The 27,495-nt window shown below is 52.7% G+C and overlaps 2 protein-coding genes across 4 annotated transcripts; one reads left to right on the top strand and one right to left on the bottom strand.

The window, feature by feature from the left end:
- The first annotated feature begins 1,237 nt into the window (after positions 1-1,237).
- On the top strand, positions 1,238-21,869 carry ADAMTS14 (ADAM metallopeptidase with thrombospondin type 1 motif 14). Of its 3 annotated transcripts, none has more exons than XM_048946220.1 (22): positions 1,238-1,349; positions 1,830-2,239; positions 5,153-5,291; positions 6,101-6,291; positions 10,980-11,063; positions 12,153-12,300; positions 13,667-13,772; positions 13,883-14,026; positions 14,384-14,516; positions 14,670-14,783; positions 15,273-15,421; positions 15,514-15,689; positions 15,775-15,908; positions 16,084-16,207; positions 16,335-16,418; positions 16,573-16,736; positions 16,857-17,022; positions 17,611-17,743; positions 17,908-18,115; positions 18,214-18,340; positions 18,597-18,707; positions 19,183-21,869. In XM_048946220.1, the coding sequence occupies exons 1-22, from the start codon at positions 1,280-1,282 to the stop codon at positions 19,485-19,487; spliced, it is 3,420 nt and encodes a 1,139-aa protein (XP_048802177.1). In that variant the 5' UTR covers positions 1,238-1,279; the 3' UTR covers positions 19,488-21,869. The 3 variants fall into 3 exon arrangements, with proteins under 3 accessions (XP_048802177.1, XP_048802176.1, XP_048802178.1); XM_048946219.1 differs by having other exon boundaries at positions 12,153-12,309; XM_048946221.1 differs by lacking the exon at positions 18,597-18,707 and having other exon boundaries at positions 12,153-12,309.
- Positions 21,870-22,001: 132 nt separating this feature from the next.
- LOC125693768 (steroidogenic acute regulatory protein, mitochondrial-like) lies at positions 22,002-24,581 on the bottom strand. The gene is made up of 7 exons (XM_048946048.1): positions 24,506-24,581; positions 24,049-24,153; positions 23,242-23,378; positions 23,001-23,159; positions 22,744-22,919; positions 22,553-22,646; positions 22,002-22,480 (listed from the first exon to the last, which is right to left on the bottom strand). Exons 1-7 carry the CDS (start codon positions 24,567-24,569, stop codon positions 22,379-22,381), a joined length of 837 nt encoding a protein of 278 aa, XP_048802005.1. The 5' UTR covers positions 24,570-24,581; the 3' UTR covers positions 22,002-22,378.
- Positions 24,582-27,495: the final 2,914 nt, after the last annotated feature.

Genomic DNA, 27,495 nt, shown 5'->3' with positions numbered 1-27,495 from the left:
CCTACAGGCTGGGGCTGCACTCCCAATGCGTGCCTTCTGCCCCCAGCGCGGCGGCAGTAAATATTTTGGGTTTTAATCTAATCGGGGCCGGCATGCCTGAGGGATGAGGTCATGCACTGCATGAAATGCACACCAACAACTTTGTAAATTTTCTACTTTTTTTTTTTTTTCTCTTTTCAAAATCTTTGCTATTTTACTTTTTTTTTTTAACAAAAAATTTGTTCTGCCTTCATTATTAATTTTTTATTGTTTCCCTTTGCCTTTTCTTTTGCCAATTTCTTGCTCTTTTTAACCTCTTCTCTTTATTGCTTTTTTTCCCCCTGCTCTTTTTCTTCTGCTATTTCTTTGGTTTTTATTTTGTACATTTTGTATGCTCTTTATTTGGTTTTCTTTAATATTTTTTCCTCTTTCTTGCTCTTTTCCCTCCGTTTTTTTGTCTCCTTTTTTTTCTTCTTTTTTTTCCACTTTTTTTGTCTCTTTTTTCTTTTTTTTCCCTTTCATTTTCTTTTTTTCTCTTTTTTCCTTTCTCATTTATTTCTTTTTTTCCTTATTTTTCCCTTTTTCTTCTTTTCCTCCTTTTCTTTTTTATCCTACTTTTTTTTTTCTTTTTATCCTCCACATTTTCTTCTTTTTTTCTTTTTTTTTTCCTCCTTTTATTTTCCTTTTTTCTTTTTTGCTATTTTTTCCTTTTTATACTTTTTCTTTTTTTTCCTCCTCCTTTTTTCTTTTTTTATCCTCCTCTTTTTCCTCCTTTTTTTCTTTCCTCCCACCCCTCTTTTATTTTCCCTTTTTTATTTTTTCTTTTTTTTTTCCCACTCTTTTTTCTCCTTTTTCCACTTTTTTTCCCCCTTCTTTCTTTCTCTTCTTCCACTTTTGTGCTCTTTATTCCCTTTTTCTTTCCCTTTTTTCCCCCTCTTTTCTTTAAAATTTCCATTTTTCTTTCGATTTGCTATTTTTCCTTCCCCCCCTTTAACTTTTCGCGTACTTTTCCTTCACTTCAATACCGCGTCCCTTTTGTTTCCACCTCCCCTTTCGCTGCCCCTATTTCTCCCTCCCATCCCCTGCCCATCTCCCCACCCTCCCCAGGCTCCGCCCCGGCCCGCCCCGTGCTGCCCTCACGGCGGCGGCGTTGGCCGCGGGCGCGCAGCTCGGCGCCGCCCGTTCCCCGCAGGCGGCGGCCCCGGCCCCGGGCAGCGGCTGCGGCGGCGGCGGCGGCGGCGCGGGGGAGGCGGGCGCCGAGCTCTGTGAGCCCCGCCCGCCCCGCAGCCGCCGGCCCCAAATGGATTATCTGCGGCTGGTGCTCTCCTGCCTCGTCCCGCTGCACGGCTGCCTGGCCGCCGGCGGCCCAGGTACGGGGGACTGAGCTGGGGGGTGGTAGGGAGGATTCGGGGCTGGGAGGAGGGTGAGCTGGGTCGGGGACGAGCAGTAGGACGGCATCAGCAGTGGGGATTGGAGAGAGGGTTAAAAGGTGAGCAGTGGTTGGCGTGGGAGTGGTGTTGGTGGGAGGAACTCTGCCTGGGGTGACCCCAGTCTGCCCCATATCCATCTCCATGCGTCCGTCCGTCCGTCCATCCATCCATCCATCCATCCATCCATCCACTCACTCACCTATCCATTCACCCACGCGTCTGGTCACCCACCCATCCTTGCATCCGCCACCCGCTTGCCTGTCCACCCATTCACCCACACACCCATCCATCCGTTCACCCATCCATTCACTCACCCATCCTTCCAAACACCCACCCACTCATCTATCCGTTCATCCACCTGTCTGGTCACTCTGCCCCCATCTTTCCCCCCATCCTTCCACCCACCCACGTGTCCCGCAGAGCTCCTGCTGTCCGGCCAACTGAGCGAGTATGGCGTGACCGTGCCCTTCAGTGCCGACTGCCGCGGCCGCTTCCTGTCCCACGTGCTGTCAGGTGGCACAGCAACGACGGCCCCCACCGAAGCTCCCTGTCCCCCGACCCCAACCCGCCGCCGCCGTGGGGCCCGCCATGCATCCTCCCAGCACGGTGCTGGCAGCCGTCCGCTCTACTTCAACGTCACGGTGCTGGGCCGTGAGCTGCACCTCCGGCTGCGGCCCAACACTGGCCTGGTGCCACCGCGTGCCGTGGCTGAGTGGCAGGAGGACTTTGGGTTGCGCCTGCGGCAGCCCCTGCAACATCACTGCCTCTTCACCGGCGATATCACCGGCGTGCCAGGTGGAGCCGTGGCCATCAGCAACTGTGATGGGCTGGTAGGTGTGGGCCCCCACACCATTGGGGTTCTTTGTGCTTTGGGTTGGGTGTCCCAACATGAAGAGCTTGGCGGGTCTGGATCAGGGGATACTGCCCTGTGGGTACCATGGTCACTAGGGTGAGGGTGGCATTGCTGCTCCTTCCTCATCCAGACAGCATCCCTGCAGGTGCTCGGTTGCCATGGATGGGGCCCTGGGCAGCCTGGTCTGCTGGGGCGCACCCAGCCCACGTCAGGCGGTGGGGATGGGTAAGGCTTTATGGTCCCTTCCAACCCAACCATGCAGTGGTTCTATAGCTCTGCCCGCATGTCCCTCTCCCAAGCAAACCCATGCATCCTGCAGGCATTATTTTGAGGAGCATCCCCATGGTTTTGGTAATAGCTCACATGTTTGGGCTTTCTGGTGGCCTTGGGGTGGCTGTGTGAGGGTGATCCAGCAATGCAGCAGCCCCATTGCCTCTTCATCCCCACCACCCAACCTGCCTGTGGGGTTCTACTCTGAATATGCTTCAGGAGTTTATCCTCACTTTTCTACACCTCAAATCACTGCCCTTCGAACTTCCTCTGGGCCAATTTATTCCAATTTAGCTCTCCTTTTCCATGCCAGCATTTACTATTTCCTCTCGCTATCACTTCCCAGGTTGCACTTTGGTCGCTCTAAACTTCTCATTTTGCTTTTTTTTTTCCCCCTTGCTTCTTTTTTTATTGTTTTATTCTGGCAGTTCCGCAGCTGTTTTTGGCCGCTAGCACAAACAATTTGGCATTCCATTCTTTTTATACGGCGCGTGGTGTTACTCTACGAGCAGAAATGATAGAGCGGCAGGGCTAGAAATAAATACTCCGCATCCATCCGGCAGTTTATTTTTTGCCAGCAGTTTCAGCTCATCATCCCCAGCTTTGGAAGCATCTCCTCTAAATGCAGCGAGGCTGGGAAACAGCAGAGAGTTCTCTGTGACCCAGAGCTCTCTGTGGCCAGTGAACTTGGATGCGGTTGAAAGCAGTGGAGATGTTTCCTCTGCCTCCAGCAAGCATCCAGTAGCACTGCTGCTGCGGTGGGAGCTGCTTTCTGCTGCAGGTTGTGATGCTGGGTGGCAGCTTTGGGGCTGTGCCCACTCTTTGGCTCTCCTGGTTCCAACCTGACTCGATTTGTGCTGGGCAGAGCATCCCCCCAGAAGCCACAAACCCCCCAGATGGCATTTTCTGCCCCATTTTGCAGGCTGGGGTGAAGGCAGTTAGCAGGGCACGCTGCCCTGAACCTTCTCCCCACACGACCCCTGGCTGCGCGTGTTCCCGCAGTGCCGCTTTCTGGGACGGTTTGTTCAAATGAAGTGTGAAATGCGTAGGAAAAATCCATAGGCACGTCTCCGCTCCCCCCTTCTCTGATTCCCTGGATAGTTGGTGACTTTTTCCATGCTCAGGGTTTCCCGAGGATCCTGGGGACTTTTATCCTTCGGGGGTGCTGGGGGTCCTGGGGATGTGGGGGCAGCCCCCTTGCTCTGCCATATGGGCTCAGCGAGGAACTGGAGGAGAGCCTTCATCCTCCCCAGCCCTCTACATGCTGGCAGCAGTTGCTGTGCTGAGGGCTGCTTCCAAAAATATCAGTGTTTTCCCTTTTTTTCTGGTAGGGCTGACTTCAAAGAGATCTTCTCAAGCGCTGCGTCCCAATGGGGAATATCCTATGGGAAAGGCAGCAGCCCTGCTCTCTGTGTGCGGCGCCGGGCGGTGGGAAGCACTGGGCGCATTCACGCATGTGGAATCCTGGCATGCCGGCCGTGCTTGGGGCCGTGCCCAGGGCTCTGCCCTCAGGGCTGTGTGGTTCATGTTGGGCAGTGGGGTGGCCAACAGCTCACCTTGGTGGGAAGCTCTGAAATTTTATGTGAATTCTAAAATTCAAGCATCCTTCTGGACATTTGTGTTGTTTGTACCCTCAGTGGTAACGATGTCTGGCAGCTGTAAGCTTAAAAAAATGGGGCTCTCCATGGGGAGGGCTTCCTGCTTGTTATCTGAGGGGAGCAGGGACTGTAAACACAGTGCTCCGAATTCAAGGATCCCCTGTCCCTATGGAGCAGAAATCCCAGGTGCCCTGTGCTGGGGCTGCGGCTGCCTGCAGGGTGGAAAGAAAGGATGCAGCATGGTATGCCAAGGTTCCTCGAGGAGGACCAAACCCACAGCAATCCTAGATCTGCTTCTAGGAGGAAGTAAACAGCTGAGAAAAGCAAAGTGGAGCAGGAAATTTGCTGAAGCATAACGGAGCCAGGTTGGCTGATTCCATGGGAATGCGGTGACATGTCCATGATGCTCTGGTGGGTCCATGCTGTGCTGTAAAAATGTGACTGGGGAACTGATCTGTACATCCTGCCTACACTTGCCAGGATATGGGGAGAAGTGGGACTTGTGGCACTGCCCATTGTGTCACCAAAGGGATTCCCCTGTGTTAATCCCAAATGCTTCAGGGCAGAGATGGGCGGCATTCTTTTCCTTCCTCCCACAACCATTGCAGCTGGGAATGGCCACTTCCCTTCTTGGTGGCCTGGGGGACAAGGACATGTGTGGCGACAGCTGGGTGTCCCCTGGCACAGGGGATGCAGGGGAACTTGGTAAGATGAGATGGATCTCTGGAGCCGTGTACAGATATAACCTGAAGTGTGGTCAGGGTTTTGGGATTGGTTTTTCCCTATCCATTTTTTTTTCTTTCCCCTACCCACAGAAGAAATTAAGGTTCATCCACGTGCAGCTGGCTGTGAAGTCAGTCTGGTGCCATGCAGGGTCTGACATTCAACGTTAGGGTTATGGGGCAGCTTGGTAGGGAAGTGACCAAACGAGCCTATTTAGTCCCAGAAAAGAGTTGTGGGTATATAAATGTATGCAACATTCCCATTTTTCCTCTTTTTTCCTGTCTCCTTGCATCCTGCAGGCTGGCCTGATCCGAACAGACAGTGGTGAGTTCTTCATTGAGCCGCTAGAGCGCGGGCAGCAGGACACAGAGGCACGGGGCCGTGCCCATGTGGTGTATCCCCGCACAGCAGTCCAGCGTGGCCCCCCACAGTCCCCAGGTAGGGCTCCATGTGCCCCTGCGTTCTGTAAAGTACTTGGTTGTGCCAGGCTGGAGGTGGTCTGGGAAGAGGCATGCAGGCTGCTAGTGTCTGGGGTGCCAGGACATGCCTGTCACCCACAGGAAGAGCTTGGCTTTGGCTTTGCAACAGTTTCATGGCTTATTGTTGGGGGTGGATTTGGCACTTTCTGGGTCGTTTGAATCATAGAATCACAGAATCATTCAAGTTGGGAAAGCCCTCTCAGCCCACTCAACCCAACCCCATCTGTCCACTGCCCATGTGCTTCAGTGCTACATCTCCGGGGCTCTGGAACACCTCCACAAGAGCATTCCCACCTCCTGCATTCTTAGACTTCTGTGTCCTCATGCTGCCCTGCCTCTTCCCTTCTAAAATTTGGGCTTGCTCACCTTGTGCTTTCCTCCTGGGGAGGAATCTGGGTTTTCGTGTATAGATTAAGGGCAGTAGGGTATTTGTAGGTGTTTGGGGTTAGGGTTGCTGGTAGGGTGGGGAAAGCAGGATGCTACAGCAAGGGGATGCTCGTTGTGTCTCTTCCATTAATCTGAGATGTTATCATTACAAGGGGGACTTCATTAGACATAGTACCCTTAAAGACATGGATCCAAAAACCCAATCCAAGCCTCATTATGTGGGGTGAACCACCACCAGCACGTGTTCCCCAGCAGGCCCATCCTCATGGGCTCACTGGACCATAACGCAACCCCCTCCAAAGCTGTGCTGAGCCCCAAACGTGACCCTCAGCACTGGCTCTCCTCACCTCCTCTCCTCCTCCTGCTCCTCTCGGTGGTCAGGTGTGCACCTGGGTGAGCTCCCCAACTCCCTGGAGCGGCTGGCCGAGCGGCTGGGTGAAGCGGAGCGCCGGCGGCGGCATGCCAAGAGGGATGGCTACAACATCGAGGTGCTGCTGGCTGTTGACGACTCGGTGGTGCGCTTCCACGGGAAGGAGCATGTGCAGAACTATGTCCTCACCCTGATGAACATCGTAAGGCACTGCTGGGGGGTCCCCGGGAGTGGCTGTGGGGAGGGATTGCCGTGTTTCATTCTTAGGGCTGCAGGGTAAACCAGGCACAGGAGGGGTGTGCTGGTTTGCCACCTTTCAGAGGAGGTGTGGGCCTCCTCTGGGTGGGGATCCTCAGGGTGTTCTCAGTGCCATCAGCCCCAGATACATGAAGATGGAGAGGTTGAAGTTGGACTCAGTGATCCTTATGGTCCCTTCCAAGTTGGTATATTCTATGATTCTATGAAATTGCTTCTTTTACATAGCCCAATGCCTTCCCTGCAACCTTTTCTTCTCTGATGCTTTCCCCATGCTATGTATCGATGTGCAGGGTGGTGGGAATTCCAACACCATATCCACAAACTGCTTTTTGACAGTTTTTCCCCATTTTCCCATTGGCTCCTCCTGCACACAGAGGATGCTGTGGGGTCTTCTGTACTTGGGGTGCCGGAGATGAGCTCATTGCCCCTTTCCACCAGGGAACAAGGGCTGCCAGTATGCATCAAAAGGCGGTTTTCAGCCCCATTTCATGGTTTGGCGGCAGTGCTTTTCACCGGGGTGCCGACTGCTCAGATAAAGGCAGCGCCAGGGACTGGGAATTGAATGAGGAGGGTGGGAAGCTCTGCATCAATGAAAGGGGAAAAGTAACGTAATGCAGATAAATGCCTCCCTGGAGGTATTGCGTTGAGTGGGAGCAGGGCTGTTGTGGGACCCTGTGCACCACTAGGGTTTGTGCCCCACCGTTTGGGTAACTGCATGATGTGCTTGGTGTTTTCCCATTGTTTCGGGTTTCTAAGGAAACCCCATGAGTCAGAGCCAGGCTTTGACTTGTGCGTTCCCTCCAGCGCATTGGGAGTTCATTGTTTGTAGGGAAAAAGTGTTGCCGAGACCCCACATAAGAGGGATTTGGGTAAAGAGCAAAGATCCAGCTTTATTTTTAGCCTGGGGTTACCTAACTGCTGTGCTGAACAGGCAGAGATTCTCTTCCCTCCCCATGGAGCTTGCAAAATAAAAGTCAGCTCCGTGAGCCGCCTCCTTGCTGGCGATGCAATAACAACAGCAAATACCTCTGGTGTTGTTCTTACACATGCATGCGCTTTCCCCACCGTACACGGGCTCGTGTGGTTGGGATAGCACAGCCATTGCGTGGAGGCATGCGAGCGCAGGGCAAGCGGCTGAAGATGACTTGGCTGCCCTGCCCGCGAGACCTGGGATTTGGAAACGTCAGCGATTCTGCACGCCTGGCAAATTCTTCTCGTGCTCTCTTTGTGTTTGCCTTCCCTCAGGAACGGGGGAGTCTAGACGGCTGCGGGGTGGCTTGCGGTGGGAGCGGGGTCCTGGCGCTGTGCTGCACTGCTGCTGCTGCCCCCCCGGCGTGCTGCAGGCTGCAGGCGGTGTGCTTGATGCTTTGCCTCCAGCCCGTGGCTGGACTGTGTTTTTAGTGTCTTCTGCAATATATCTCTCTTAAATGAAGCTGGAGAGCGTGCCTTTCCAGATGATGGCAGTACACAGGCTGGCATCTGACCCTGTTAGGTAAGGAGCTCTGCATGCCAGTTCTTCCACTGCACAACAGGTATTTTCTGGAGGGCTTTTCTCCCAAAGCGCTGACAGCCTGCTCCTTATCTGCTTTCTGAATCAGCTGCAGAGATTGCTGTGGAGTCATAGAGTGGTTTGGGTTGGACGGGACCTCAAAGCTGATCCAGCTCCAACTTTTGCTGTGGGCTGGTTGTTCCCCACTAGATCAGGGCCCCATCCATGGCCATGGGCATCTCCAGGGGCATCCACAGCTCTCAGCAGCAGTGCCAGCACCTCACTGCCCTCTGAGTAAATAATTTAGTCATAACATCTAACCTAAATCTCCCCTCTTTTAGTGTAAAGCCATTCCCCCTTGTCCTGTCACCACGTAAAAAGGTCTGTCCCCATACTGCTTATATGCTCTCTTTTAGTACTGGAAGGCTGCAATGAGGTCTCTCTGAAGCCTTTTCTTCTCCAAGCTAAACAAACCCATTTCCCTCAACCTTTCTTCACAGGAGAGGTGCTCCAGTCCTCTGGTCTTCTTAGTGGCCCTCCTCTGGACTCACTCCAACAGCTCTGCATCCTTCGTGTGCTGGGGGCTCTAGGCCTGGACACAGTATTCCAGATGGGGCCTCAGAAGGGCAGAGTAGAGGGGGACAGTACTCTCCCTCTCCCTGCTGCCACTCCTGTGTTGATGCAGCCCAAGATATCTTGGCCTTCTGGGCTGCAAGAGCACTCTGCTGGCTCGTGTCCAGCTTTTCATCCACCAGGACTCCCAGGTCCTTCTCGGCGGGGCTGCTCTCAAGTTCTTATCTAAATCCATATGCATATCTGAGGTTTTCACAACTGAAGTGTAACACCTTGCATTTGATCTTGTTAAACCTCACTCAGGCCCTGGCCAGGTTCTTCTGGATGGTGTCTCTTCTATTGCATCAATTGCACCACTCATCTTGGTGTCATTGGCCAACTTGCTGTGGGTACACTTGATCCCACTGTCTATGTTGTTGATCAAATCACGTCCCTGCTCAGGACATGATTTAGCGGAGGGTTGTTAGAGTTAGGGTAGTATGGTTAAGTTGTGGTTGAACTCAATGATCTTTAAGGTCTTTTCCAACCTGAGTGATTCTATGATTCTGTGGTAAAGATGCTGAAGAGCACTGGTCCCATGACGGACCCCTAAAGGATACAACTCCTGACTGGAGTCCACCTGGACATAGAGCCATTGACTACAACCCTCTAGCTGTGACCATCCAACCAACTATCCACCAAATAGTCCAGCCTTCAAATCCAGATCTCTCCAATTTAGAGTTAAGGATGTGGTGCAGAACCGTCTCAAGTGATGCATTAAGCAGGGCTGGACTGGGGATTTGGTTATCTGTTTTTCTCAGCTGTTTGCTGCATTCAAGAGGTGGCAGGCTTGGGCTTCTCTTACCTCTGCATAGCCCGGGGCCGCTGGTGATCACATGGCTGCATTAATGCTGGCTCATGCTGGGTTCAGGAATGGACTGACTCAAACAGAAGCCTGCTGTCAGTCCTGGGCCTCACAAAGCTCTCATGTCGCCTGGAAAATCATCTGGATCCATGCGGCATCCACAGCCATTGTTCAAGTGGAAGCTTACAGGGAAAAGGGGGAAAAAAAACGAAGGGAAAAGAATTGTAAACCTGGCTTCTGTTTATAATGTTAATTGTAATATTCATCGTGGAAGAGCCAAGGGAAGTTAGTTCCCTTTCTCACTGCTGGATCACGGGCAGGATGCTGTGATATTCATGCTGTTGTGTTGTGTCTTCATCTCGGGCTTTGTCTGCTGCTCTGCAACATGATTGTGTCCTCCCGTGTGCCTCCCAGGTGTGAGGAGAGCAATCCCGGTAAAACCTGAAGTAAAGCCAAGATGGTTCAAATCAGTGATGGTTTCTTGAAGTCCTGGGGTCCTTCTCCTCCTGATTGTAGAATTGTTACAGTTGGAATAGATGACTAAGATCACCAAGCCCAAATGTCAGCTCATCACCACCATGCCTGTTAACCACAGAAAGTCATAAATTCACAGGCTGTCCCTCTTGTTTCTCTGCTGAAGGGCTGGAGAGCTTATTAATTTTGACCATACATCTTCAGAATATGGGGTGGTGAGTGTTAAAGGATGGATGTTGCTGTTTGCTGTTAGCGTATTTGAGCAGAAGAGGTATTTGTGAAAGGAAGATCAGAGAGAAGTTCCATTAAAGACTGCCCTTTCAAACCTCTTTCTTCCCAAAATGCAGAAAAAGAGGGCAATAGCTCATGATTTCCTCTGCAAAGTGATCTCTATTGGCAGCGCTGATGTATGTGTTACCGTACTGACTCACAAGCCTTCCCTGTTCTCTGTGCTTTGCTGTTTCCTTCTGCGGATTGTTCCCAGGTTTTTGAAGCAGTAGGTCAGATTTGACTCACTGGGACAACAGCTGAGTAATACCCTTGCTTTGATAAGATCAATTTTTTTCTTCTTCTTTTTTTTTTTTTTTAAATTATTCCAACTGCAAGAACATGACATCCCCAAGCATTTCCTTGTATCCACCAAGCGCTGCAGCTTGCTGTGGGATGCTCTGTGGTGGAGGGGGCCCCATTGGAAAGGCAGCCACTCTTGTTGGTGATGGTGATGTCACTGAACATCAGATTCCCCCGATTCCTGGGAAATGTTGCTTTTTTGGCTGGTCTGCTCTGTGGTTTTTAAAGCACAACAAGAACAAAGCCAGCTGGGGGTGGGAGGAGGGAGATGCGGTCTTTGCACCTGGTCTTGGAAAGTGGGAGAGGAGTGAGAGCATGTAGGGCTGGACCTAGCTGGGGAGCAATGCTTGTTGCCAACCAGTGTTGGGGTGTGCATGCTTATATGGGAAGCTAAACATCTCCGTGCTGGCCTCTGCGCTGCAGGCACCTTCCTGTGGGTTATGGGTCAGGCACCCTGGATGAGCAGTATATAGGACCCATGTCAGCTCCACCGCCCAAGAATTTCCTTGGAAAGCCACAAGATGATTGTTTTAAGCCATTCTTCCTGCCAGGCATGGGATGGGTGGTCGGTGGGAGGATGCTGAATGCAGGAGTGTGGAGAGCAGCAGGGACCAGGGGCTGCCTTGCTAGCTGTGAAGGTCTCAGACCCTCCTCTGCTTTATCTTTTTCTGTAATTCTTCAGGTGGATGAAATTTACCACGATGAGTCCTTGGGTGTTCACATCAACATCGTGCTGGTCAGGATGATCATGGTGGGGTACCGTCAGGTAAGGGCAGCACCAGGCACTGGGACACAGGAGAGTTTGTTGTTTCTTAGATTGCTCTTTGGTTTTGAGCCAGAAGTTTTCTTATAGAACAATGCAATTTGCTGCGCGTTTCATGGCAAGCCCCTACACTGCACAAAGTGCTCTAGGAAGAATGCTAACAAGCCCAATGCGCTAATATCTGTGTGTGGTCCATGAATCAGCCCCAGTGGATGTTAGAGAAAAGCCCTGATTGTTTCTGCTTGGCCAGAAGAAACAAAATGCATCCTAGAGACCTGGCGATGGTTCTCGAGAGTGCGAGGATGAGAACAGAGGCAGTCTCGTTTTTGGCAAATCCTGGCTGAGAGGAACATCACTGCTGGGCGTGGAAGCCAACAGCGTGTCTGGCTTCCTCCCAGCAGTCCATGCTTGGGGCTAGAGGATGATGTGATGTGTGAAGGAGAAAGGTGGGATGAGGGCTTGGGGGCTGCGGTCAGGGTGATTTAATCATTGCAAAACCCTGTGCTAGAGGCAGCTGGTGAGGCCGGCTTTGTCATTGTTTAAGTTTGGGGAAGATGTGGAAACCTTGTGCAGATGTTTGGATCTGGGTGAGGTCCCAGGCCACCAGTGTTTGATGTTTCCTGAGAACGTTCTGGGAGATGACGTGGTGCAGGCAGCACAGCACAGCTGACTCTGCTTCTGCACTGAGTTCTGGCTGAGGTTGCCACTGCTCTCAGGAAACCCTACTGCTTGGGCCTTTTGTCTCTGCCTTGCAATTGGCAGGATAAAAACTGCCATGGCTCCTTATGGGAAGAGCAGCGTTTCTGACCCTTCTTCAGCTCCTGAGCTCAGCAGATGCCTGCCCACCAGGTAGAGAGGAGATTGTCATGAGTGTATCTTTGCAAAATGGTCATCCTGAACAAAAATTGAAGATATTGAAGATGTTTTCTGCTGGAGTCTCCAACCCTGTTGTTCACCGCAAGGCTGAAAAATGCTGAGCATCAGCATCTTGCTAAGGAGCCAGAGCAGGAATCAGAATGCTCCTTGCTTTCCAGTACGCTAAGCTCCTCGATTTTATTTTATTATATATTGATTTCTTGCTTCTTTTCCCAGTCAGTCAGCCTGATCGAGCGTGGGAACCCGTCCCGGAGCCTGGAGCAGGTGTGCCGCTGGGCTCACGCACAGCAACGCTCCGACCCTGATCACGCCGAGCACCATGACCATGCCGTGTTCCTCACCAGGCAAGATTTTGGTCCTGCAGGTATGCAAGGTACTGTATTAATCTCGGTCATGTATGTGCAGTTTTCCAGGGGAGAGCCAGCAAGGGAGCTTGTTGGGGACCTGTAGAACCTCGCTCTGTATGGGTCACTGCGACCGAGTTGTTGTGTTTTTCTGAAGCTTTCTGGCCAAATGACTGTGCCCCAAGGCAGTGGTGAGGGGACGTTTTTTGGCATATGGGCAAGAGTCTGTAAGATGTAGTGCTGGGGGGTTTACCAGTGGGTTTTTCCCAGGAGGTGGCTGAGGCTCCCCTCCAGCTGTTCAGCACCAGAAGGACCAGCGCTATCTGCATCCTCACACTGCGCAGTGTTGCGGTTTGGAGCCTCATTGCTCTCCTCTGCTGAGCCAAGCCGAGCCCTGGGGAGCCTGTATAAACTTCTGGTGCTGGCAGCAGCTCGCGGTGTGGAGGGGAGCAGCGGTGGCCAGCACTGAGTAATCTTGGAAAGCTGATGCAATTCTGGCTTTCTGCATTACGAGAAGCTGGAGCAGGAGCTGCCTCACATGTGGGCACTGTCTTGCCATGGATAACACTGGGGCAAGAGGTGGTCAGTGTGGGATGACTGGTGTGAGAGCCACATGGAGCTGGAAAGGTGCCGAGCTGGTCTTTACCAACTACATGTTTTTCAGGTACTTCTTGTCACTGCTGAGAACTGTTTCCTTCTCCCAGTTCTCACCCGGGCCTTCATTTTGGATATCAGTGTCTTTTCTGTGCCTCTTCATCCCATTCCCCTGCCAGACACTGACAATCTCCATGGTTGGGACATTATCCCATTTTCATTCTAGACAAAATATATTCCCTCTCGTCCAGAAAACTTTCCACGTCGTTGCTCTTTCTTGTGGAAAGTTTCATGGAAAAAAAAATCTTTCAAAATGTCTTATCCAGGATTTGACTCATTGCTGTGCGGTTAAACCCAATTACCCACTTCTCTTTCTCAAGCCCCTTAGCTTGACTTTTGCTTTCCTTTTGACTGTGGAGCATCAAACACTGTCTGCTCAACTGCTGTTGACTTTGGGGCTCTTCCAGATGGCCTGCATTGGCGGGATGGGTGATGGATGGCTTGGGATCCTCCTGTCCTCTCCCCCTGTCTCCTGCTGAGCCCAGCCTTCCTCTCAGCTCACCCTCTGCCTTCATTCGAAATGCTGTGGCAGAATTACTCAGGGTGATCTTGCCCTGCTTTGGCCAGAGCTCCTTGGGGCCCGCGAGTCCTTCCTTTGACAGTTTCCTGTCCCTCGATGCCAAGAATGGTAGTATGAATTATGACAGGCTCTTGCTTGTCCCTTTATTTTTTTGCCTATCTCAAAAGTCATCTCTTCCCTCTTCTCCCCTCTCCTTCCTTCACTTTCTGCAGGCTATGCACCAGTGACGGGGATGTGCCACCCTCTCCGCAGCTGTACCCTCAATCACGAGGATGGCTTCTCCTCGGCGTTTGTGGTGGCCCATGAGACCGGCCACGTGTAAGTGATGGGAATGGAGCCGGCACAGCGCTTGGCCAAGAGGGCTTCCCACACCCTTCCTGGGGTGCCAAATCCCACGGGCAACTTGATTTGCTGTCTTTTTCTGACAGGTTGGGCATGGAGCATGATGGCCAGGGCAACCGCTGTGCTGATGAGACAAGTATGGGCAGCATCATGGCCCCGCTGGTCCAGGCTGCCTTCCACCGCTACCATTGGTCCCGCTGCAGCAAGCAGGAGCTCAACCGCTACATACAGTAGGTTGCTTCCTTCCCATTCCCTTTCCAAAAGGCAATAGAAGCACACCTGAGTGGTTTTGTGTGTCAGTGCCATGGAGAACACCAGTGAAGCCTGAAGATGAAGTGGGTCATTGGGTTGCTCTTTGCTGCTGATGTGCAAGCACACAGTGGTTGACAACCCTGCCCATGGCAAGAGGGGTTGGAACTGGATGATCTTTAAGGTCCCCTCCAACCTAAGCCTTTTTATGTTGCTATGATTTTATGAAACACATTTTGTGGCAGTGGGTAGCTTGTGTTGGGATTCAGAGGACTGGGACTTCTGAGATGGGACTTGAGAGAAGGAGGGAAATCCCCTGTCTCTGCCCCATCCTGCAGTTCCTATGACTGCCTGCTGGATGATCCCTTTGAGCACCAGTGGCCCTCGCTCCCTGAGCTGCCGGGCATTAACTACTCCATGGATGAACAGTGCCGCTTTGACTTTGGTGTGGGCTACAAGACCTGCACAGCAGTGAGTATAGTCCCTGTGCTGCCACTTTGCTGCTGTCCAGTCTCTGTCACCTTGTCCTGTGCCCACCAGGAGCCTGGGGCCTTCTCCTGCCTTGAGAGTAGGCTCTCTGTGGGGCAGGACGATACCAACACCAATATCCTGCTTGCTTTGCAGTTCCGTACTTTTGACCCCTGCAAGCAGCTGTGGTGCAGCCATCCAGACAACCCTTACTTCTGCAAGACCAAGAAAGGGCCCCCCTTGGATGGCACTGAGTGCTCCTTGGGCAAGGTATCAACTGCACTCTCCCCTTTTGGACTGGGTTCCAGAGCCCACTGTGTTTTTTTTTGCGTATTCCATGCTTGAAGATGTCATTCCTTATTTCTCCCTCCAGTTGCCCAGCATGGCTCTGATGAGGACTTTGTTCTTTCTGAACTCTCTGCCCTTTCAGTACTCCTTTGGTTTTATAACACAGAGAGATGGTGTGACTGTGTGTCCAAGCTCATGATGTCATCAAGTTTACTTCAGGCTCTTAGCATGCCCATTAGCACAGTGTTAAAGTGCGAGTACTGACTAAGGAAGGGCTCACAGCTTTGGAGACGAGAGGATAAGAAGCCAGGAGATGTGGAAATCTGGATGTTGGGTGCAAATTAAATTGTTTGGAAGTTTCATGGCAGCTGCCTGGGCTGTCCCCTACCAGCAGTGAGATGCCCCCCATGCTGGTTCAGTCCTGGACCCAGGCGTGATTCAGGATGAACCCCCACTTCTTTTCTTTTCTAGTGGTGCTTCAAGGGTCACTGCATCTGGAAGACATCAGAACAGCCCTACAGCCAGGATGGCAGCTGGAGTTCGTGGTCCAAGTTTGGCTCCTGCTCCAGGACGTGTGGTGGTGGTGTGCGCTCACGCAGCCGGAGCTGCAGCAACCCGCCGTACGTTCAGCCTCACTGAAGCAGGAGGTGCACCTTGCACTGGCAGCATCCCTGCTCCTCTGATGCCTTCACCCCCTTGTTTTATTTTCCAGCCCAGCTTACGGTGGGCGCAACTGCCCAGGAGCCACCTATGAGCATCAGGTGTGTAACAGTGAGGAATGCCCAGGGCCCTATGAGGATTTCCGTGCCCAGCAGTGCTCCAAGCGTGACTCGTACTACACCCACCGTGACAGCAAGCATGCCTGGCTGCCCTATGAGCATCCCGACGGTGGGTGCCATCCCTCGGCACCTGCTGCAGGTTGGGGACCTGAAGGTGACATCCAGCTTGCTGGTTTACTTTCTGCTTTGCTCAGACGCTCAGAAGTGCGAGTTGATCTGCCAGTCCGAGGGGACAGGGGATGTGGTATTCATGAACCAGGTTGTTCACGATGGAACCAGGTGCAGCTACCGGGATCCCTACAGCATCTGCGTCCGGGGCGAGTGTGTGGTAAGGAGCTGACCCTGGCTGGGAAGAAGCTCTTGCATTCTCTTCATCCACACCCTATGGGGTTGGGGATGAAGCCCAGAGACTGACCTGGTGTACAGTGTGGGGCTGAGTGCATGGTGATGCCGCAAGTGTGGGGCCATGACCTTGCTTGCCTTCTCTTCCCCTGGGGTGACAGCATGTTGGCTGCGACAAGGAGGTCGGCTCCCTGAAGCAGGAGGACAAGTGTGGGGTCTGTGGGGGTGACAACTCCCACTGCCGGACGGTGAAGGGCACCTTGGCCAAGACCCCAAAGCAGCTAGGTGAGGAAGCTGTGTGCAGTCTCACGGCAGCACCCCAAAGAGGCAGTGTCTAGGGAGACCAACCGCTTCCTGCCCCTCTGTTTCTGAAAGCTTTCTCCCCCCTTCCTCTGTCTACTTTGTCATCCAGGGAGTGTTCTGAAGATGTTTGAGATTCCAGCAGGGGCAAGGCACGTGCAGATAGAGGAGATGGAGCCAGCATCCCACAGCATTGGTGCGTCCCACCAATGGGTGGCTTTTGGAGCAGTTCAGGCTGAGCGCTGGGAGCAGCAGAGCAGGGGACTTATGGGAGGCACTGCTATGTTGATGGTGCTTCCCCTCTGGGGGGGATCAGAGACTTACTTGAAGTATTTATTTCTTTCCTGCAGCTGTTAAAAATCAAGCTACAGGTAACTTCATCCTTAATGCCAACGGTCAAGAAACCACCAGCAAGGTGTTCATTGAGATGGGCTTGGAATGGGAATACACCGTGGAACAAGGCAAGGAGAGCCTGAAAACCAGTGGCCCTCTGCAAGAGGCCATCAGTGTTCTGGTGAGTGGCCATCACCCAATGGTGGGAGGTGATGGGTGGCTTAAGAAAGGGTGTTTTAGCATGGGCATCACTTATGCTTCATTCCCTGCACTCCTTCCCTGCTTCTCTTGCTGCCTGCAGCTCGTCCCCAGGGAGGAGGCGGTGAGGAGCAGCCTGATGTACAGGTATATCATCCATGAGGACCTGCTGCCGCTCATTAGCAACAACAATGTCCTGCTGGAGGAGATGGACTCCTACGAGTGGGCCCTCAAGAGCTGGTCTCAGTGCTCAAAGGCATGCGGAGGAGGTACTTTTTCCTTTGTATTGTAGTTACCGTGTGCTCTTGTGAGGCTGACTGGGCACGCTGATCATTGCTCTGTGCTGAAATAAATGAAAAGGCTTTAGTGAGCTTTGCTGGCTCTTGCTGCTTTCCTTGCTGGCATGGGTGCTGGAAGATTTTGGGACTCATGGAGATGGAAGCCGAGCCCTCGTTGGCTCTGCTGACCTTGCTGCAGCCGAGCTGCCTGCAGGGTGACAGACAGTTCATGTTTTACGCTAGCTTAGCCCCAATCTGCTCTGCTCCCAGGCAAGCACCATTCACTTGGCAGAGCGCAGCAGCTCTTTGGCTGCACTTGCTGCATGCTGCTTGTTCTTCCTGGCTGCAAAAATGTGGCTGAGTTCCTCCAGTCCACCCTACCTACCCGTGGGTGGCTTTGGGGAGGAAGCCCTGGGTCTGCTCAGCCCTTGAGCCTCTCTCTGCTCACACCCCTGTGAGTATCCCCTGAGCGAGTCATGGCAGTGTGCTTGGGTTCCCTGGAGCTTTGGGGACCCATCCTGGTTGGGCTGCAGGAAGACAGGGAGTGGGAGAATCCTGACGCTACCCCCTGCTTCCCAGGCATCCAGTACACCAAGTACGGCTGCCGGCGAAGGAGCGACAACCGCATGGTGCATAGGAACCTGTGCGATAACGGCAAGAAGCCCAAGCCCATCCGGCGGCGGTGCAACTTGCAGGAGTGCTCCCAGCCTACGTGAGTCCCTCGGAATGGGTGGGTGGTTGCATGGGTGGTGGATGGATGCTCCCATCCCACCCTGCTGTGCAATTTGAGCTGCAATTTGCCCTACAGGGACCTTCTCCTCTCCTCCTCTCCCCTTCCTCCCCCCCGCCACTAACGCTGTCCCCAACCCCTTGCAGCTGGGTGGCTGAGGAGTGGAGTGCCTGCAGCAAGTCCTGCGGCAAGCTGGGACTGCAGGTGCGGGCCGTGCAGTGCGTGCAGCGCCTGCGGGATGGCACCAACCGCACCCTGCATGCTAAGTACTGCAGTGCCGAGCGGCCCGAGACCCGCCGGCCCTGCGGCCGCCTGCCCTGCCCAGCACAGTGGAGGACGGGTGCCTGGTCGCAGGTAAGTGATGTGGGGATGGGGCTGCGTGTTCGTCTCAGAGCTGCTTATGGGGGTGCCTGGCTGTCACCCACATGCCGTGTTTCTCTCCCTGGGCGCAGTGCTCAGCCAGCTGCGGGGACGGTGTGCAGCAGCGGCAGGTGGTCTGCAGGGGTGAGGAGAGCGGAGGGCGCTGCCATGGGGACAAGCCAGAGGCCGTCCGGGGCTGCCACGTGGCTGTCTGTCTGGGTGAGAGAGAGGGTGTGGGGACAGCCTGTGGTATGGGCTCGCTGCAGGTGGCTGCAGATTTTCTCTTGGATTGGTGACAACTTGAGCAAGGGTAGAATGGAGGTGGGCACTCTGGAGTTAACAGCTAGATTATTTTTGGGTAGCCAACCAGACATTTCCCAAATGACCTTGTTTTTAAGAAAATATCTAAAAAAGTCACCAGAAGTATACCTTTAAGGTATTTCAAGTGCCTCCATACATGGTGCTCTCTCTGCAGGGAAGCCCTCTGGCATCACCGCCAGTGCCAATGCTAGTGACCACGTCACACCTGGAGGGCAGTGGGAGCCCCGGGAGAGGCCCCAGAACCCTGTGAGCAAGATCTCCTCCAGTAAGTGCCCCAACATACAGCCCCATCCCTGCGCTGCTCATCTCAGACTAGGGGCACATCCTCCACTGGCCGGGCATGGCAGGTGGCTGCAAGGCTGGTGGATCTCAGGTGACTCAAGCACACATTGCATGGCCTGTGTCTGCAGCTCAGCTTGCTGCCATCTTCCTGCAAGTGTTAGGGGGAAGGAGGTATCCTGCAGCCCGTTTGGGGTGAATGTAACCTCATCCAGCCTCCTGTGGTGCACAGCCTGGCGCCAGGTTGCCACCTCGTGGAGTTGGGGATCCACCACAGCTTCCATCCTGGGACTGACTGGATGCTCCAACTCCTTCACCTCTTCCATCCAAGCATTGCCAAAATTGCTGCAATGGGGCAAAGAGCATGGTTAGCACTGGTGCCTGGTGCCCTTGTGGGAGATGAATACCACTGTGACTGCATGTGCTCACTGATGCTCTGTCTCTGCTTTGTTTCTCTCCAGGGGAGCCCTGCCTGGGGGACAAATCCATCTTCTGCCAGATGGAGGTCCTGGCACGCTACTGCTCCATCCCTGGCTACAACAAGCTCTGCTGCGAGTCCTGTGGCAAGAAAGTCTCCGTCACTGCCTCACCCACCGGCACCCCCATGGGGACCTTTGTGGGGATCCCCAGTCCTACTGACCCCAGCTCCTCTGTGCAGGGGACACCCGGTGCTGACCCCACCACTGCAACTCTCAGGGAGGTCCCAGCCCCGAGTGAGTCATCTGTGGGGACAGAAGGTGAGGGGGGGGGGCAGGCAGCCAGGTAACCCCGCATGACCCCTCAGCTGGAGCCGTTCTCCTCCATCCTCCTTCTCCATCTCTCCTTTTCTCCCACCTCAGCAGTGGTTTTCCTGGGCAGCCAGGTTTGGAAATGACCTGGCCCCCTCCAAAATTCCTGGGGAAACTGCTGTTTTCTTGTGATTTTCATTTCCCGTCTCCCAGCTGTGGCATTTTTTTTTTGGCAGTGCCACAAAGGAAAAAAAGGTCAAATGGAGCAAAAAGCAGCTTGGCTGCTCTAGACAGGGTTCTTACCTCCATGTGTGGCTCAGAGCCCCGGGCCATGAGGCATGGGCCACCAACTTCCAAGGTGCTAAACTGGGGGCTTTAAGGTTGCCTTTTCCTCTCCCTCTAAGCAGTAAGATAGGAGAGGATTGGAAGGAGGACCCTGGCTCTTTGGCCAGCCACTGCCTCCTCCAGGTACCGGCACATTTGTCGTGGTGCTCACAGAGACCCAGCTTTGGGTAGGAGCATGAGGTTGCTCAGGAAGCTTGGGTCTCCCTTCAAAACCTCTCTTCTGTGACCTCTTTTAGGACGACCAACCATAGCACGAGCAATAAGGACAAGGCCAAAGACCAAAACCAGGGTTTCCAAAATGCCTGTCACCCAGCGGTGACTTTTCAGCCAATAATGCCCTTGGCCAGCTTTGTACTAATACCAACTTCTGGCATCCCCAGGACCATGACCCTCTTCTTCCATATGCCCAGTGTCTGTGGAGCACCAAGGCGTGTGGAGATCCGTGGGGAAAACCAGGAAGCCCAAGTGCCAGGAGGGATGCCACTGTGTCCCCAACATCATGCTGAGCTCAGCTCTAAGAAGAGCACCAAAGGGTTAGGGTCACAGCTATGCTGGAGAGCTGCCCTCTTGCACCTCCACCTTTTGTCCCATGGTGGGAAAAGGGTTGGGATTAACGCCATTAAAAATATTGTGCCAAGTACTAGATACATGCACAGCACTTTAGAAGAATAGGGCTCTATGCAGCTTGCAGGGGAGCTGGACCTCAGCTGAGGACGCTTTGCCCCTCCATGGGCTGTGGGTGCTGGTAGGGACGAGGCTCTGGGCTGCTGAGGTAGATCTGAGGAGGGCCAGGCAGATGTTGTGAGGTGTGCATGGCTTGGTGCACCTGAGGCAGTGATGGTGTTGCTTTCCTGGCTGCATGAGAGGCAGGATGGGCATCTCTAGAGCAGTGAGCGTGTTCTTCAGTTCTGGGGATGCCTCAAATCCATTTTTTCCTTGCCTGGGAGTACAGGTGTTGGGCACACCTTCCTTTTGTGTCAGGAGAACAGAGTGGGAGGCTGAGGACAGGATGGTAGGTGGACAGAAGGCTCTATTTTTGGTGCTCAGTTTCTAAGAAGGAAGCCCACAAAGAGCATATGCAGGGAACTGCTCCTTTGTCCTTCACTATCTCCAATTCACTTTCCAAACTCAGCTATAATTCAGCAGTGGTTCTGTGCATGTCCAGCGCTTGCTGATGAGATGGCCAGAGTATTGGGCATGCCCCATGAGCAGCACAATGGCTTTAGGATGCGCTGCTTTTGGGATGAGTGATCTGCAGTGCCATTAGTGCATGAGCAGAGCGCTGCATCCACAACATACATGGTGCTGGGAGATGTTTGAGGTTAGAGCATTTCATGTTGGCATGCAAGCCCCCATCACCCTTTGCTGGTGCTACCAAATGGTACCAAAAGAGCCAAAGGGATGTTAAGGTGCTCCTGCCCCACATCACTCCTAGTCTTGAGGCAGGATGACCCGAGTGCTGCATTAAGTGGATGCCATGAGAGATGGAATGGAGCCCCGTGTCTGAGCCAGCAACCAGCACACCTCATATCCTGCCGCATCTCATGCCCCTCACAGGGCCCTCCTCTGGGAGTGCCAGCATTTATTTATTGTGCCAAAGATAATGCTTCACTGCAGGTGCTGTTTACAATCCCAGGAGCCTGCAGAGCAGGGCAGGAGAATGCACAGATCTCTCCTGCAGCTTCAGCAGCTGTGTCAGTACAGGATTGTAATGTCTGCAGGGTGCAGCATGCATGCATACTCACCCAACCTCCAAAAAGTCGTCAGCTACACTCCTCTGTTTGATGCTGTCCTGGGCATTAATGGCTTTCTTGCGTTAGTTTTTGCGGTGGTTCATTGCTGTATGGCAGAGGAGGTTGGTGCCTTAGGGCTGCCTCAGCCTTGCTACCATGGAGGCGTTGGTGCAGGGCTGCTGTGTGCCAGTGGCATTCTCCCAGTCATGCATAGGCTGCAGCATGCAGCATGCCCACTTCACCTCACACCATGCTGCCTGCCTCCTTGGTCAGTGCTGCAATGTGTAAAGTTTTGTACATACCAGATTCAGAGCTTTTTAACTTTTAATATTTATTAATTTTGTTGGGTTCAATTTTTTTTTTTTTTTTTTTTTTTTTTTTGGAACTCTAACATAATGTAAAGAAAAAAGAAAAAGAAAAAAAATCCACATCACTGTCTATTTCTGTTGATTTATTTATTGTGTGGGAATAGTATGGTATGGGAACATATGACCTGCGTGTGATTGAAAGGGATCTTCCATAGTAAGCTGCCACTTGTGTCTTTTATTTAATTCCTATTTATCAGCCAGGGTTTCACATGGCTTTTGCAAGCGGCTTTATCTTTCCGTTAAATAAGCAAAGCCACTGGGATATATAGGCTCCAAGCCCCCCAAAGTGGCTGCAGTCATGCTTCATGGCTCCAGAAGGAGCTATGAGAGGAGAGGTGGTTTTCTGTCTGTGCTTTGCAGCGATGCCTGCCTTGGTTCTATGGTTGCACAGGATGGGAAATCCTATCCACATGTACATATATATATATACGTACACACAGAAATGTAAAGCTACGTCTCCACAAATGAATAACTGTGCTGGGGTCAGAGAGAGGCAGTGGAGGAGAGGTGCTGGCGGAGGTGCCCGATGAACTTGGCCTGACACTGTGGCAGGACGCGGTTGGTGACCGAGGTGGGGATCCAGCCCTGGGGGAGAGAAATACATGAAGGATGATGGGCGCGGGGCCAGCACGGGGGCACTGCCACAGCGCTGCTTACCTTCAGGTCCATGCTGAGCAGCCATGTGACACGTGTGCAGCTTGGGTTGCCTGGCAGCGGCTGCAGCACAATACAGCTCAGCCGCGTCTCAGCCCTGCAGGACAGGGTGGTTACGCCACGAAATAGCAGGCCTGGAGGTGAGACCTCCTCCCCATAGACCCCACAGCCTGCCATTTTATTCCCTGTGTTACCTGATGCAGCCCTGTGGTGCGGGTGGCTGCTCGAGGTGGGCAGTGGTGCCCACCAGGTAGATGGCTGCCCGCGTCCTGCTGCGGTGCCGCGTGCTGACAAAGTCCCTGCGTCCCACTGGGCTGGCAGCCGTCACCTCATGCGTCACCACCGTGTCCTCACCTGGGCGGCAGAGCACCTGCGGGCCCGCAGAGCACACGCATTGAGTACGGTGGGATTTCAATGGGTCTTCATGCCCACCGGCGGTCCTGCTGCCTACCTCCACGCGGCTGAGGCTGGGGTTCCAGCGGGGCATCTCCTCCAGCCGCTCAAACAGCTCACCCTGCAGCCTGCCCACAGGCACCGCCAGCACCGCCTCGGCCCGAAAGACGCGGCCCAGCCCCGGCAGCACAGTGCTGGACATGGCAGCCTCTGCGTTCTGCAGGCACAGCACTCACATCAGGGCTGCACCCCACGCCTTGCTGTGGGGTTTGTGGTATGCACGGGGTCAGGTCAGTTACCGGCACGGCCTCTGGCTGCCAGCAGTGTGGCTGCTGCAGGATGCCCAGCGCTCGCTGCAGGGCCCTTTCTCCCTGGTGGATGTAGGACAGGTCCGTGCTGGAGGGCTGCGTGTCTGCTTCAGGCTCTATGCACCTGGCTTCAGGAGCGGGTGGAAACACAGAGAAGTGTGAAAAATCCAACCCCTCTGCCCAGCTTTGCATGCATATGGAGGGATGGGGTGTGGGTACAGCAGTGCATGCCAGGTGAGTTCACCATGTTTTGGGTCTTCAAGTGAGTTGGTGGGGTCTGCAGCCACAGACATCAAACCAAACCCTGGTACGTGGCTGTCACCTCCACTAGATGCTCTGGTGGCCTTTACAGCTCATTCACCTTTTAGCATCCCCATCAACACTAGGGATGCTTTAAGCTACTGGAGTGATGGAGAGCAGCCCAGAGACCAGAATCATAGAATCATTCAGGTTGGAAAAGCCCTCTCAGTTCACCCAGCCCAACCCCAGTCCACCCCCACCTGTGCACTGCCCATGTTCCTCAGTGCCACATCTCCATAGCTCTGCAGCACCTCCAGGGATGATGTCTCCACCACCTCCCTGGACATCAATACAGCACCACTGTTTCTGAATATAAATGTTCCCTAGTATCCAGCCTGAACTTCCCTTGGCACAAATTAAGACCGTTACCTCCCATCCTTAAGGCAGCTCTGCCCCCCTAATAATCAGTGCATCTGATGGCTCATCCCTCCCCATCCCTCATTGCAGTGGGGCTGAGGAATGCACTGTCCAAGGGTCAGGGCCGCACAGGCTGCTCACCAGCATCCTTCCCCATGAGCCTCTGGATACAAGAAGGAATTTCGGAATGCAGGCAGTGGGGATCTATCAGCTCCTGCATCACCGCGGTGGCTGCTGTCTTCAGGCCTGGGGGAGAAACATGCTAGTGACCACTGAGGAAGATGTATGCCATGAAAAGCAAAAGCATGCACTCATTTGATCTGGAAACAAGCTGCATCAGTATTGGCTGAACCAACCAGGTCCCAGCTGAAAACTTCATCACTTTTACAATTTTCACTTAGCATATCTTTGCAGTCCCTCTCAGCATCTTTTACTCCCTCCTTTAGGACCCCCTTAGCATCTCCTTCAGGGCCCTCTGAGTATCTTCTTCTCAATCTCTTTAGTCTCTCCCCCTAGCATCTCCTTTGGAACTTTCAGAGCATAGCATCCTCATTTCTCCATGATTTTTCTAGGGACGTGGGGAGAGAGTGGTGCTTACCAGGCAACTTGCGGAGGTGGTCGTGGGCAATGCCGCAGGACAGCTTGATGATGGCCTGCAGCATGTCACGGGTTAGGGCTGCCAGCCTGCATGCACGCACAGCATCTCCTTTTGCCTTTATAGCAGGCATGAAGGACAGCACCTGATTATAGGAGCGTGCCACAGATAGGAGCTGGGAATGAAGAGTGCTCAAGGACAAGGCGAGCAGAAGGAGGGGCTGGAGGAAGAGGGTATGTTTTCTTCTGAATGAGCACTCACTGCACTGTGGTTTATTGGGTATGGCTACAGATGGGATGTGGCTGAAATGTGACACTTCTGTGGCTCCCAGCCTGGATGATTTACTGGGGACGATGGCTGCACACCCAGATTGGCAAAGGTGACCAGTGGCACTTGTGTGGCAGTTGAAGATGCTGGAAGCCCTGCTTATTGAAAATCCCACTTCTTCCTATGGGAGCTCCTTAGAAGTCACGATGGTGATTGCTGTTGCCATAACTCCTCAAGCCACTCCTTAATATCTCCTCACCTACTTTATTCAGTCCGAATTAGTCCCCACAGGGATAACTTCATGCCACCACCATTCCTGTGGGCACAGCTGTGCCCAGTTACACCTTACAGCTTTTCCACTTGCTTACTGATTGCTGCAGTGGGTACATGAGCATCCCCACCCACACTGCTGCTCCCCTAGAGCTCTGTGCCTGAGAACTGCATGGGAGATTTGGTGAGTGGATTTGCCATGGAAATGCTGATACGTTTTTATTTTATTTTTATTTATTACTAGCTGCCTAGGATTGAAAAGCAGTGAATGATAAGAGATCTGCCCCAACACTTTAAGTGTGCAACTATGAAGTAGTGCCTATCTCCTGTGCATTGTCTATCTTCTCACACACATGCTGCTCAGTTTTGTGCACGCTGTCTTTGCCATAGTTTAGTCCGTACAGAAAGCTGCAGTAGACGCACAGGTAATGTTTTATCGTCCCGTTGAGTGAGTGGGACTGTGCTAGGAAGAGGAAAGTTTATGGACCTGGGTGCCAGTAGTGAGATACGCACCCAGCCCTTGTATGGCACAGCGCCGTGATTCTGCCCTGACACCTCAGTCGGATTTGGCAGCAGCCGCTGGAGGTCACTGCTGATCTGCAGCTCCACACACAAGGCTTGGGGAGCTGTGCAGAAAAGTTGCTCCTAAGAGCTCCCTGGGGTTGCCATAGGTTTAGCCTCTTGCTGCAGCCCTGGGAGCTGAGCAGCTGCTGTCAAGTGGGAGCACCTCAAGCAATAGGGGAAGTTTGGGTTCTGGCACCCTCTGATCTTCCCAGCTGTGCCTCTCCCCTATTTCTGGAGTATGTTCTGGACACCCATCATTTCTGATTGTAAAGCTTTAGGACGCTCTTGGGAGGGCAATTGCTCCAGAAGATGCTCTACAGCAGCCAAGCAAATAGAACTGAAATATGTAAAATGCCCAAATCCTGATGAGGAGCTGGTGATAATTTGACCCTCCCCATTTTTGCCCTTTCCCCAGGGAGCAAGTGGGGCTCAGAGGAAGATGAGGCTTAGTACTGCCTCTTTTCTTATTCAGCCATTGGCTATCAGCAGCTTGGCAGCAATTGGAGCAGTACAAGGAGATAGGGGCTGCTTCCTCACGGTCACCCGGATCCCCCTGTTCAGAGCCGAGGGCAAGACCTGGGTCAGATTCTTTCTGTGTCCTTGAGGTTGGTTCTGTATGAGATTGTCCTGTAACCAGCAGAGCCTTGGTGTAGGGAAAGCTTAGTTCTCAAGCCAAGTCTTGGATAGTCTCCAATACCTTTGCAGAAATAGGAAGGAGAGAATAAGGCAGCATCCCCTGCCTTGTAGAGACCTTCTGTAGGGCTGCTCTCATCCCTAAAGGTGCTCCAGGGGTTGGTAGAAGCAGGAGGAGCCTTGTGTCCCTATCTCAGTCTCATTGCAGTATTTAGCTATGCATCTCTGGGGATCTCTGAATACAGAACTAAAAAGCAGATCTCTGGGAAGCATAGCTTTGGGGTGGTATTGGTCATGCTGTGCTGGCTGGAAGTGTCCATGGGAACTGCTCTTCACTTCTCTGTCTGGTAATGTTAAAAGTCAAAGAGAAAACACACAGAAAGAACCCACGTTGCTTTTGTTTCTGTGCATAACCTAAGTGCATAATGTTAGTGCCTTCAGGGAGAAGCAGACAAACCCAGGAGACTGTGCTACTTTAAACCTCAGGGTCTCCATTGTCACAATCCCAGAGTCCCTTTTTTTTTTCTTTTTTTTCTTTTTTTTTTTTTTTCTGAAAAGCGCATTTCCAAATAGAAAGAAGGACTGAGATAATTCAAAGGCATATTCTTATCAGGAAGGAATGAAGTGCTGCTTTCCCTGGTGAGCCTCCCTGTAGTACAGGAGAGGTGTTCTGTGTTTGTGCCTGATAACCATCCAACTTGGGAGGAGAATGCAAAACAGCAGAACAATATTTACTTCAAAATAATTGTGATTTTCATAAATTGTCACCAAAAGATCCCAAATATCAAGAGAAGGGGAAGCTGCTGTATCTCTGTTGCTGGAACACTGCCTTCAGCACGTGGGTTTGAGGCTATCCTATCTCCATCTGCTGCCCTTAGGAGCGGAGAAGGGGAACTGCTGTTCAGATGATAAGAGGGGCCAGAGGCTTCTCTGTTAATATGTAAACTTTGGATCAAAAAGAAGACAAGAGGCTCTAGGCAGAAGCCATCACTCAATAGGTGGGTTTTTACCCCCCATGTGCAAAGAAAATGCCGGTCTACTGGTATTGGCTGGCTTCCATAAGGAGGAAGAAAGGGATGGGATGGAGATGTGACCCCAGTGGTTTGATTTTTCCATTTCTGATTGAATAATGTCTGCATTGAGAGATGATCGTCCAGCACCAACGGCCTGTAGTACTTGTCCAGGCTTTTTGGGAAGACCTCAGTTTCAGAAAGGACCACTTCAGCTTCTTGATCTCTTGCCCTCTGCACCTAAGCCCC

Source organism: Lagopus muta, chromosome 5, assembly GCF_023343835.1.
Source record: "Lagopus muta isolate bLagMut1 chromosome 5, bLagMut1 primary, whole genome shotgun sequence".
Classification (NCBI taxonomy): domain Eukaryota; kingdom Metazoa; phylum Chordata; class Aves; order Galliformes; family Phasianidae; genus Lagopus; species Lagopus muta.
Note: the sequence above shows the minus strand (reverse complement) of the source record. Positions and strands in the feature narration are given on the sequence as shown.